Source organism: Pogona vitticeps, chromosome 4 (assembly GCF_051106095.1).
Source record: "Pogona vitticeps strain Pit_001003342236 chromosome 4, PviZW2.1, whole genome shotgun sequence".
Classification (NCBI taxonomy): Eukaryota; Metazoa; Chordata; class Lepidosauria; order Squamata; family Agamidae; genus Pogona; species Pogona vitticeps.
The window spans coordinates 75,867,406-75,880,239 of record NC_135786.1 but is presented as its reverse complement, the minus strand read 5'-3'; the positions used below and the strand labels follow the sequence as shown (position 1 = coordinate 75,880,239).

The 12,834-nt window shown below is 39.8% G+C and overlaps 1 protein-coding gene across 1 annotated transcript in view; it reads right to left on the bottom strand.

Moving 5' to 3' along the window:
• Nucleotides 1–5,120: 5,120 nt before the first annotated feature.
• ROR1 (receptor tyrosine kinase like orphan receptor 1) overlaps nucleotides 5,121–12,834 on the bottom strand; it is a 232,369-nt gene continuing 224,655 nt past the window's right edge. The window contains exons 8-9 of the mRNA XM_020813774.3: nucleotides 11,095–11,306; nucleotides 5,121–8,625 (exon numbers count right to left, since the gene is read on the bottom strand). Coding sequence (XP_020669433.3) covers nucleotides 7,201–8,625; nucleotides 11,095–11,306 — 1,637 coding nt within the window. The 3' untranslated portion in view covers nucleotides 5,121–7,200. The remainder of the gene's footprint in view (nucleotides 8,626–11,094; nucleotides 11,307–12,834) is intronic.

Here is a 12,834-nt window from a genome sequence, read left to right as displayed (position 1 = left end):
GAAGCTGAGGCTCCAATGCTTTGGCCATCTCATGAGAAGAGAAGACTCCCTGGAAAAGACGCTGATGTTGGGAAAGTGTGAAGGCAAGAGGAGAAGGGGACAGAGGATGAGATGGTTGGACAGTGTCATCGAAGCGACCAACATGAATTTAACCCAACTCCGGGGGGGAGTGGAAGACAGGAGGGCCTGCCGTGCTCTGGTCCATGGGGTCATGAAGAGTCAGACACGACTAAATGACTAAACAACAACAACAACATTCCATCTGAATTTTAAATATTTTCCATCATATAGGCAATACAGTATAAATGTTAATACTTTTTCAGGTTCTGACAAGGTGAAATAAGAATAACTATGTAGTTTATCATTTTGCTCTCACAAAAATATCACATTTTAGTAACACTGCAGAAATATGCAGCTGCCATAATTGTGGAATAAAAGAGGTTTTAGGTTCACAGGGGGAATGGGGTATAATAAATGATTATCTTAATGGCTGATGATTCAGCCTTCAGACAATCAAGGGATGTGTTTTTGATGAGTGAGAGCCATATTTATTTATTTATTTATTTATTTATTTATTTATTTATTTATTTATTTATTTATTTATTTAATATCCCGCCCATCTGGTCTGGTCGACCACTCTGGGTGGCCAAATAAATAAATAAATACATTTTTGCTCATTTTAAGTATTTAAAAATGGACAAATATTGCATTTTTGTTGGTTGTGGCATCTTCTTGAAGAGGCACAACAACAAGCGTACAAGGACGACATCAATGAATAAACAGGAACACCAGCAATTAATAATTAGTATTTATGCTGCCTTTTGGAGTGTTCAAAGTGCTTTATATAGGTACTTTTGTTTGTAGCAATCTTTGTCGGTAACCCAGTAAGACAGAAGAATAATGTCATATATTGCACTTTGGTAGTAAAGGCTGGAAGACAGAAGCTTCTCTTTTTTTAAAATAAAAGCTGATGAGTTTGTGGCAGAGGTGAGTTTCAAAGTGAAGTAGACTTTCAGATCCACAATCCACTATTTACCAATGTGCAGCTGAAGAGCAGAGCTATGGAAAATAATAGACCAGGGATGGTGAAATGGTGACCCCCCAACCCGGGGCTATAGCTACTGCTAGACTTAGCTTGAACCATCCCTGACCATTGACCATGCTGGCTTGGGATGAAAGGGAGTGGAAAGTCCACCAGCGTGTGTCATACAACATTTCCATCCCTTGAATGGACTGTCAGAAATTTTGTTGGCATAGTATTAACTGTGCTATTTTATTAAATGCATATTGTTTATTATTTCTGATGATTTTTGAAATTAGAACTGCAGCCTATTTGTTTCTTGGAGTACAGTACAGTAGTATTGTATTGGGCTGATACACTACTGAACTCTGTCACTTACCTTGAAAGCCCTATTATAAATCACTTCCAACTTGATGGCACATAACAACAACAAAGCAACTATTTAGGACAATTTTAAAAAACAGTTTAAAACTTCACCTGCTTTCCTCAAAAATAAGACTGGGTCTTATATAATTTTTGCTCCAAAAAGCGCATTAGGGCTTATTTTCAGGGGATGTTTTATTTTACAGTCATGTCATCTTCTGGCTGCTGCACAATGCGGCACAATGGTGGAGGGTGGGGTTTCACTTAACTGGGGCTTATTTTGGGGGTAGGGCTTATATTATGAGCATTCTGAAAAATCATACTAGGGCTTATTTTCAGGGTAGGCCTTATTTTTCAGGGAAACAGGATAGTATACCATACACTGAAGGATAATATTTGAAAGATTACAAACCCAATTCTCTTCATGGTATCAGTCCTTGCTGTCAAATAATTGTGGGTAAACTCTTAATTGTTTGTTCCTTCACGTCTGCTCTGGTTACAGATCTTGCAAATCAGTTTCAATGTATTGATGGCATTCAATTTGGTTCTGCAATTTGTTACAGAATCTTTTGCTCTGCATGTTTATCTCATAAACTACATGGCACTGCCTGTTCCCTTGAAATGAACTTAATCTTTGGAAGCACTAGAATAAGAGTACAGTATGGGCATTACAACTCGCTAAGAGATTTCCTGTACCAGTGGGCAATGGTCAGGTGTCACCATGTATGTATCATGATAAAACCATGTTTTGTTTTTCTGCCAAACTTGGGTTTCCTTCACTATCAAGACAATATTCATAAGCCATATTCATATGCTGTATTCTGTCATATTCATACCCCCCATGAATTGGTGTTTATATAGGCACATGTATACATGCACTTATCTTTAATCCTGAATTATTTGCTGAGTAATTCTGATGCTCATTTGTAAATGTGTCCCTCCTATCTTTGTTTATAAAAGTAAAAAAAGAATTAAAGTAAATAATTAAACTGTACCAACTTCTATGGTGGCTCTTTCTTCTATTCATAGAAAGGATCGCATATTTTATTTACTTGAAATATGGTACAAAAACAGTTCTACATTTTGCAGAGCTTAATATTTCTTTCTGCGTATGCCCATGATGCAAAAACCATCTTTGAAGTTGCAAAAACATTGATTCTTGGACAAAATAATTTTCCTGAATTACCTATTTATGTTGAGGCTTCCCTTTCTTTATCGTCTCCACTAGGAATCTTTGTCAGCATTTTCAAATGTTATAACATACCTTGTTTGTGAATCCACAAGTCTGATCCCTCCACGGATGTTTCACTCATTAAGGACAATGAGTCCCCTTGCCCTGTGTACCCCACCCCTATTTTATGTCTTGTAGATACAGTATATCATTTTTCTTTTGAGGATATGATGATGCAAAAATCCAGAAACAATACAAGTGCATGTAGGGCTGGGTTTTTCTTTAACTTCATAAACCATCTGTGGAAAAAGCTGCAAAACCATCTGGGTTTTCTGTGCTAACAGTTTTTATTTGTTCATGACCAGGCTGTTTTTTCTAACCAAGCCCCTAAAGCTGTATTAAATATGCAAACAATATGTTAATCAATAGCTGCATAGTTTGGCTTATCTATCATTCAGAAGGCATCTCATAACAATCTCTGATTTATTTGGCAACAGCAACTGGAAATTAAAGAGTTGGGGCACAAGCGGCTTTTTGCATTGTTTCCTTCCAACAGTGGTCCCATCACCCCCCTACATTGCAAACCATGTAGAGTTCAAGAAGGGGGGAATTTTTTAAAGTTTGTGGTCTTGCATGAAGAAAGCAGCAGAAAGAAAAACATCAAATAATCCACTGGCTTAGCATGAGCCCAAGAGTCTCTTTAGAATCGGGTCTACATTACTTGCCTGGTCTATCCACTTTGACAGCGGATAACATCTCAGGGAAATCAGAGCCACTGATTATTTTAACTTTAATGTACATTCAATTTACATATCCTAGGACAAGTGCTTGTTTATATTTAGATATCTAAATTATGACCCTGATGATGGGAAGTGTGAGCAGAATGAAACGTACCTGCACACTGCTGGAGTGTAGAAGCTGCCATAGCTTTATTGGTTATAGGTCAGCAGCTGCCAAGTCTTATCATGGTATAGGACAACAGATCCAGGGATCAGATGAGCCACTTGCTGACTGATAAACCTCTATTCTAGTAAGATCACTGGGGGGGGGGGGAAACAATGGGATGATTTGATTCATGTGTGTGCAAGCTACTGTGTGGTGCACCTACCCCTGAGAGTGAAGCAGGTCCAGCAGGCCCTGTGCTGTGCATGTTCTTGAAAGTCATATAATCCCAAGATCCCTTAAAGAGATACGTACTTAAGATGGAAGAGATGGGTATGCAGGTATTGCTCCCTTCTCCAAATCTGGTCCCATTCCCTAAGCCAGAGGTCCCCAACCCCTGGTCTGTGTCCTGGTTCCAGTCCGTGGTCTGAGCCAGACTGGGCGGTGGAGAGAGACCTCCCCCCCACCCCCGCACACACTCCCCTCACATCCCGTTCGCACATGCGCATGAGCACCCACACGAGTGCTGTGCCACCCTTTGCGCATGAGCATTCCTGCACAAGCACTGTGCTGCCCTTTATGCATGCGCACATGAGCGTGCGTGCCTGCGAGAGAGAGCACACGCTCCTTCGTGCATGCACACAAGCGCAGGGGATGCCCCGCCTTCCCCAGCCGGTCCGCGGGGCTAAAAAAGTTGAGGACCGCTGCCCTAAGCAACCTACAGCAAAGCTGTTTTGCCCCCTGACAAGCATTTGTTGTGTGACTGGTTGTAATCCAGTCACACAACAGACACTTCACCAAAGAGCATAGGATACTAGCCCAAACCAATGTCAGCTCGGGATAGGATCTTTGGATTTATTGGACTACTGATCTCAGTTCTGCCTTACAGGCTCACCTGTGAGGAAGTCCTCAACTGAAAGGCTTTGAGGATTAGCTAAGCCTAGTTCAATTTCATTCCTTCTTCAGAAAGAAACCTCCCAGCTAGCACTCAGGCAGGAACAGAAAGCTTGTGCGCAGCTAGGCCTGGCTAAATCTCAAAGCCTTTCAGTCGAGGCCTTTCTCCCAAGTGAGACACATTTAGATGTCTGTCTGTTAGGCAGCACCGTCAGAATGGAGCTATGGGATTTGTACTCCGAGAAATTAAAAAAGCCCATCCCTACACAGTTATTAGGCAGTTGGCCAATTTTGGGCTAGCATCCACTATTGGCCAGTTTCTGGGTGCTGGCCCACCCCATCCCCTAAGTGTTGGTTTCTGCTGTAGACCCTACTGCCAGGATCCAGTCTCACCAAGCAGCACTGGTGAAATGTTTGCCAAGTTGCATTTTTAATTCATCCACTGTGACGTGGAGTTCTTGTGTTTCACTGATACCAGTCACAGCAGCTGTGTAGTCTCTCTTTGTTGGGAAGCCCACTGAGGATGGAGCTGCCCAAAGGAGTTCAACTTGATTTCTGTCACCTATATCCTGAGCAGATAATTTTCTTAATCCTACAGGGGCCAGAGCTCGGAAAAGTTACTTGCATACTCTGCATGCTGGTCAGGGAAATTTGATGATTATAATCTAAAAACGTAAATTTCTGAAGGTCTGACAATGACTTGTGTGGCAATATAATGCTTCTTTCAGTTAAATCTGGTTTAATTGACAGATGTTTCAAAAAGATACATGCTTTCTTAATAAAAGGCAATTTGTGGATAACAGTCTCAGTTTATTCATATACGAAGGAAAGATGGATCAGGATATGGCTTTAATGGCAACTACAGTATTCTATTCAGAGCAATGGTGTAAGGGCTTTCTTACCCTGGCAAGCCCTCCTGTTGTATGACTGTTCAAGCAACTGGAAATATAACTCATCTTGCAAGCACTACAAGACCCATCTTGCAAACGCTTCAGGGCATCCAAAGAGGAGCCCTCTGGTGTTGGAGGGAAAACCTATGCAGTTGCCCATTTATAACTGCACAATGCAACTTGATACTGGCCAAGGTATACAAGAGTCTCCCTATATTTTGTTATATCAGGAACTCAAAAATATTTATACTCTCATCTTAAAACTATGTTTTAATAGGGAGAAACATACAATAATCAGTATTTAGTATCACCCTGGTATCTGAAATACAAGAATGCACTTAGTTTTCAAATAAAATTGTCTGTGTTAAGACTGTTAGGCGTATAAGCTTACCTTACTGCAACAGTCTAATGAGCACATCAATAAACTAATACAGTAATGAAATACATGCACTGGAAAAAACGGGTAGGAGCCCAAATATTACAATATATTTTCAAGACACTCCTATTTACTTGAAAAATGAGAAACAGACCAAAAAATAAAAAATCAGCATGTATTTTTCAATTCTGCTATAGAAAAACGAGAACAATTTTTGTGCAAAAGTTTTTGAAAAAAATACTGTCAATTGTCTGAAAGACTGTTACAGTATATGTATAATTCATACAAAACTATTTTAATTTCAAAGGAAAGTCTGAAAAGTTGTAAATTTACAGTATTTTTCAAACGTTACAGTGGTTTCAAAATAATCCAGACGGAATATATCTGAATAGATTTCAGTTATACAAATGCCATATTTTGTAGTAAAAAAGTTAATTCTAATTCACATTATCTGAAATGACATACAAAAGTAATTTAAGAGAATTTCTAGAAAATTGCTGTGCATAATTTATTGGAATGTGAACTTCCCATTACTATCCTGAAATAGTAAAAAGCTATTTCTTCTATCTGAAATAATAAATATTATTGGGAAAACTGATTGTCTCTTTACTATAATATAAGAATGCAGCACTTTCTTTAATTAAATGATTGCATAGCAACATAGGAATATAAAATACAATTGGGACTACAGGTATAAAGTCAAGAACTAGTTCCCTCTCATTTAATGCATGTCATTTCATGATGATTCTTTGAATTTGCTGTATCTTGCTTTGTACTGTTTTCTGCAATGAGCATATTTTATGCCATAACACAAAATAATACATTTTGAGTTTATGCATGAGTTTAGACTTATCACAAGACATGTTTACTTAAAATAATTTATCTACCAATCAAAGTGATATGCCTAAACATATATTCTTGTATTAAAAGGATACAAATATCTCATTTTGATTTGATATGGCAGCCCTACTTCATTTGTTGATCAGGTAGATGTTGCTAGGGAGGGGGACACAACGAGACAATGTATGCATCAGGATGTGATAAAAGTAAATTTGGCACTGTATTTGTTCCACCCAGATCTAAAGGATCAGCCATTTATGTATACATTGTGATCCTTCTACACCATATGAGACTAACCAAGAGTGAAATTTCCATTGTAAAGGAATATAATTAGTTGTCCTACATATTTTATAACTAAACTTCATTCATTCATCCATGAAGATGGCAAATATTAAAATCAGAGTTCAAACTAACTGTGATCCGATAAAATGTGTCACAGAGAAGTTTCTTTAAAACACAATCACACAAAGATTTCTTCCTGTCCTTAATATCTGTGAAATAAATGCACATCCTAGATGTTGAGTGTTAGCTACTAAAGAGAGAGAGAGAGAGAGAGAGAGAGAGAGAGAGAGAGAGAGAGAGAGAGAGACCTGGCACCTTTTTTTTACTGTTAAGGACAAATAAACTTCACAGAAAATACTTAATTGTAAATATCTCTTTATACGCCAGAAAAAAAATCTCCAATAAAATATTTGAATATAAATCTCATCTAAAACATTCTAGTCCATATTGTAAATAGTTTATTTACAAAAGTCTCACATATTTACATGTCTGCTGAAATCACAGTCTCGTTGTGTCCAAGAATACTGGAATCTCCTAGCAAAGAAGCTTGTTTGGAGTCAATTTTGTAGGGTTTTTGAGTTTTGTTTCCGAAAACAGTTATACTAATCCCGCTTGGATGATTTGGCATTGACATATGAGACAGCAAAGGAATATTTGCATCCTGGTTGGATCCTGAAGAGGGCAAGCTGGTCACATGACCAGTGCTCGTTGATCCACTAGCACTGCTTGGGGAACGGCTCTTTGGTGGAGGACAGTGTTGAATTACCCTTGGTGGGCCTGCAGGCTGGTAGTGGGCAGCTGGAAAAGCAGCATATCCAGGAGGAATTGGATATCCATTTATAGGAATAAATCGCTGGTTCTGAGGTATTGGTGGACCAATGAATCCTGCAATTTGGCCTTGTGGTATACCCTGTGCAGGGAACATGTAATTAGGATACCTAGGATTACTTAAATTGCTAACTGGGCTTGCACTGAGAGAAGTCGTCTGAGTGGTAGCATTTCCACCAGAAGGAGTAGTAGAACTAGTGTGACTTGACAGCCCCTCCCAAGAGCGCAGCCTAACATGGATATCTTTAAATTTTGGTCTCCGGGATGGAACGTCATGCCAACATTCTGTCATCAAGCTGTACATTCTGGAAGGACAATCCTCAGGACATGGTAACAGTTGTCGTTTTCTAACCATTTCTATGACTTCTTGGTTACTAAATCCATAATAGGGCTGGAGACCAAAGCTGAAAATCTCCCACAGAACAACACCAAAGGACCAGATGTCTGACTCAGAGGAGAACTTGCCATATAAAATTGCCTCAGGAGGCATCCAGCGAATGGGCAAGAGGGACTTATTTTGAACTCGATAATAGTCTGCTGAATACACCTCTCTTGATAATCCCAGATCAGAAATCTTCACATGAAGCTGTTCTCCTATTAAAATATTGCGAGCAGCCAGATCCTTATGGACAAAAAAATGACTTGATAAGTATTCCATCCCTGCTGCAATCTGGACTGCGATGTGCAGGAAATCCCCATGATCCAAACTGGATTTTACAGTACCATCTTCATCACTACTACATCCAACATCTGAATGTGGCGATCGCATAATAAGAAATTCATGGAGATCCCCTTGGTTCATGTACTCAAAAAGCATGCAGACAGGTTGCTCTTGAGTCACAACACCAAGGAGGCAGACGATGTTAGGATGATGCAGCTCTGCCATTAAGGAAGCTTCCTGCTGGAACTCTGCCCACTGCTGTGGATTGTTAAAGTCCTTTAGTGTCTTTATTGCAACCAGCTGAGCATGATCCATGCCTGGCAGATAAAGATGGCCCTTGTAGATTTTGCCAAAAGCACACTCACCCAACTCTTCCATAAAACGGACAGCAGAAAGAGGCAGTTCTTTAGCTTTGCTCTTGGGGGGGAGGGGAGAGAGAGAGAGAGAAAAGGCAATACATGTCAAAAGTAATTTCAGGCTAATGCTCCACCAAGCACTAAAACTGCAGAAAGCAGTTGAAAGAGTGGAACTGTAGTGTCTTCAAAGCATCCTGCATCTCTGCTACAAATAATATCCTCTTCCCTTTCTGTCTCTGTCTTTTATTCAGCATTCTATAGCTGGCTCCCTTTCAAAAGTATTAATCAGCATCCTATTGACAATTTACACTTGTGTAAGTAAAAATGTACTGTATAAGTCTGGGCAGAAACTGTGGTTCATTAAAAAGGTGTTTGCTGCATTTCTGGACATGTACGTGATGAGGCATGCACCCAGGGATGCAACCAGCACCTTGTTAATGAGTGCCAATTTGCCACCAAAATGTGCACCATTTTCTTCATGTGAATGTTAATTTGGCAGTAGGATTCTGAGCAGTGGAATGCAACTCCAATCATTACCTGCCAGTGTCACCACAGGCTGTGATAGCTCAGGATGATTGAGGCGAGAGGGAATCCAACTCCAAATTGGGGAAGGCTGATACAGTATATTAGTATTTAGAAGAATAGCACTGTAACCTATAGTCTTGATACGTCTATGCAAGATGTAGGTGATGTAAATGAATAACGAGTGGAGTGGTCTGCACTCATAGAAATGAAGTGGTCCTTTACTTGTGATTCCTGTTACTCCTTGATTTACAGTTGATTTACATTTTGCCAAAGGAGCATAGCAAACAAAATAAAACAAAAAGAAAGAAAAGCCAGTGCACTTTATTGTCATTTGAAAGCAATTCTCAGAACTGAATTCCCATTTTCCCCAACCATTTACAAATTTTAGATAAATACTGTGTGAATCAATATATTGCAGAGGCATTTAAACAAGCAGCCATCTGACTATGCAGTGATGGCAGGAAATTAGCTGTATTGTTGAGAAACAGATGGTTTATATTATACAAATCCTTTAGGCTAAAACTTGTTTAGGTCTGGCATATTGTAAATTATATTTTAGTAATGAAAGTGAAATGACCTCTGTCTGACCTCATGGAGGGTTGTCTGTTTTAACTGACCTAGTGAAAAAGTATGAAAGAAAACGAAGTCATAAAGTTTTGGCAGGAAAGGGGTTCATTTTGAGTTAACTGTAAATCTGCTTAGTTTTTGTTTGACAGGTATTTGTCATACCACGGTGTACAAAATGCAAAGAAGTGTAAAACACAAGTGAGGCTTCATGCCAAAGTAAATGAAGTACAAAGGAAATCCAGCAGGGATACTCAGTACATCAATTGTTTCTAAAAGATGAATGACAAAGTGGACTTAGTTTTGGAAGAGGTGGACTTAATTTACGTTACAACAAAATACTATCCTAAGCATGTAGTAATTGCTTTGAACTAGGGATTATCCCCCCCCCCAAAAAAAGTTTGTGTAGGATGACAAGCTAACAGAGCAATCCTACAGTGTTCAGAAAGAATTCCACTTTATTCAATACAGCTCAACTAGCACATAATTGATGTTGCATTTTAGCTTCAGTCTCTTATATGGAAGAAAAGGGACTTGGGTTTTGTTTATGTGTGTGTACATGCATGCATGCACATGCACATCTGCATGTGTTTAACATTGAATCAATAAGCATATTTCCAACACAATTTCAAATTTATATAAACAGCAGATAATATCTTAACTTTTTAAAAATAAAAATGTGAAACAGTCACACAGTTAGGAAGGACACCATTCTACAGTTAGGAAAACTGCAGAACTAGAGATCTGAAAGAGATAAAAAAAAATCTCACAGGTTCTTTAAATCAGGGGTCCCTAACCTCTGGACCGCAGCCCGGTGCTGGTCCGTGGCTTTGGCAGGACAGGGCCACGGAGACAGATCTCCCACACCCCGCATGCACCCTCCATGCACGGACGGCCTGCCCACCCACACGCACAGGTGCCCCGCCCCTTGTGAGCGCACCCTGCACCATCCGCACATGCACACGAGCATGCTTTGCACCCTGCAAGCACACCCCACACCGTGCCTGTGAGCACGCCCCATCCCCCGCAAGCATGTCCTGAGCCATCAGTGCAGGTGCGCAAATGCGCCCATACAAGTGCAAGGGGTACTCCCTCGTGCACGGACCCCACACCCCCAACTGGTCCACAGGTCAGAAAAGGTTGGGGACCACTGCTTTAAATGGAAATGCTCCTTGCTTTGTGATAAATGGTAATAATTGTATTGTGAAATACCACACACGTAAGGGAAACTGCGCAAGTGTTTTTCACAGTTTTTTTGTTTCCTTTCTTATATTTGGGTGTACAACTGTATGCATGACCTGGTTATGAGTACACAACCAACAGCTGAAATGATCACTCACACCAGTGTTGCCATTTTCAGCACATGCATTGCAAAGCCACAGTAGGATTCTGGCCAGCATGTTACTTTCTACAACACTGGCCTATGGAAAAAAAACATTACCTTCGGTTTGTATGCATTAAGCATTGACATCTCCACATTCTGCCCCCTGACATGCTTCGGCTGTCTTTGCACTGGAGGGGAGGAAGCCTTCTGGTTGTTGCGGCACATACAGATGAAGAAAAACAGTAAGGCGATAGCCAGGGGGATTGTAACACTTGGTACCAATATATAAAGAATTTCCATTTTATTCTTTTCCTTGGAATCCTTTGTGTCTAATTCAGAAAAAAGTGGGGAAGGGGCAAGAGGGAGAAAAATATAAAATCACATGCACACTACACATGCTTGTACACAGAGTAATTATATATGAAACACAGTGTTTCAAATCACATTTTGTGTATTGTAATAAATATTGCCATTCAGTGTTGTGTGAATGGATGGGCTACGAGATAGTTCTGCACTAACAATGTCTGAGATCAGTTTAGTGAGATGCACTCCAAGCTTTCTGGCAAATAGCCATAAACTATATTTGGGAAAAGCTGGCTTTAAAAAAAAGTTTCAATTTGATTACATATGGATTTGCTCAACAGCTACAGGGTATAAAGTGAACTTTGAGGAGGACCCCAACAAATAATTATGTTCACATTAGTGTTGGATTTCATGTATCTCCTAAAGGTCTGACACATGCCAGGGGCCTAGTGGAGTGTTTCCGTGGTGACGACTTGACAGTAGTTGAGTAAGAACGTTGATAAGCTAGACAAAAAGATATATATCCACCCAAACTAGCTGGGTTTGCCCTGCAATAAGAGAGATTAAGTATGAGGAACAAGGACCCTCAAGCACTGAACACACTGTTAATTGTTTTTATACTATCTTTTGGCAGACATAACTCTTCTAGCTGAAAAGGCTGGGGTACTGAGGGTGGGGAAGACTAACTATGTTATCTGCACATGATGGCTGTATGCAAGTATTGCTAACATAACAATGCCTGTCTGTAGTGCCTATGACAAAATCCCTAAATAGTTAGGTGGCTGAGATTTTTCAATTGTACTGGGAAGCAGCCAACAAATTTGGAAAGCCAGACAGGCATGCAATACCCTGGCCAAACAAAATTGTACGGAATGTTTTCAGTATCTTTTAGGTAAAGCTACATGGATGATATTCTAGAGAAACAACGGGATCCTGGAAAAATTAGGCTCTGATGTTCTTTTAACTCTTTCTTTTATAAAATTTAAGTGCAGACTTGAATGCAAGTGCAGTTCTTAAATTCTTTTACCGGTCTTTAATTGTACTCTTCCAAGTATGGGTAAAAGTACAACTCTTCAGTTTTCTTCAGTCCTCTGTTCTCTTTATAACAGTCGGTGGCATTACACCAATAAGCTGTATCAACCCTCAAACTCACAAGCTCCCCTCCTCTGTTATGACAAATAGGTGTTCAGAAGTGTTTGCTTTCATATCAGATGAGCTGCAGCTTGTCATAATATCTGAACCAGTAAAACTGTTGTTAATTTTAACTATGGCTTGAAGATGGTTGGCTTCAGTAAATCCCAATTTGTTTCAATAAATCTAATTAGCACTAGTATGTTGCTGTTATTAGGGATGTGCCACTCAGATGTTTTTGGACTTTTGGTTCCTACCCCCCCCCCCCCCGGTGGAGAGCTTTGCACTTATCTCTCTTAATTTCATTCCATTATTATCAATACGGTGCTCAAGCCTACCAAGTTCTTTTTGAATTCTGTTCCTGTCTTCCAATCCAAGGCATTAGCTATTCCTCCCATTTTTTTGTCATCTGCAAATTTGATA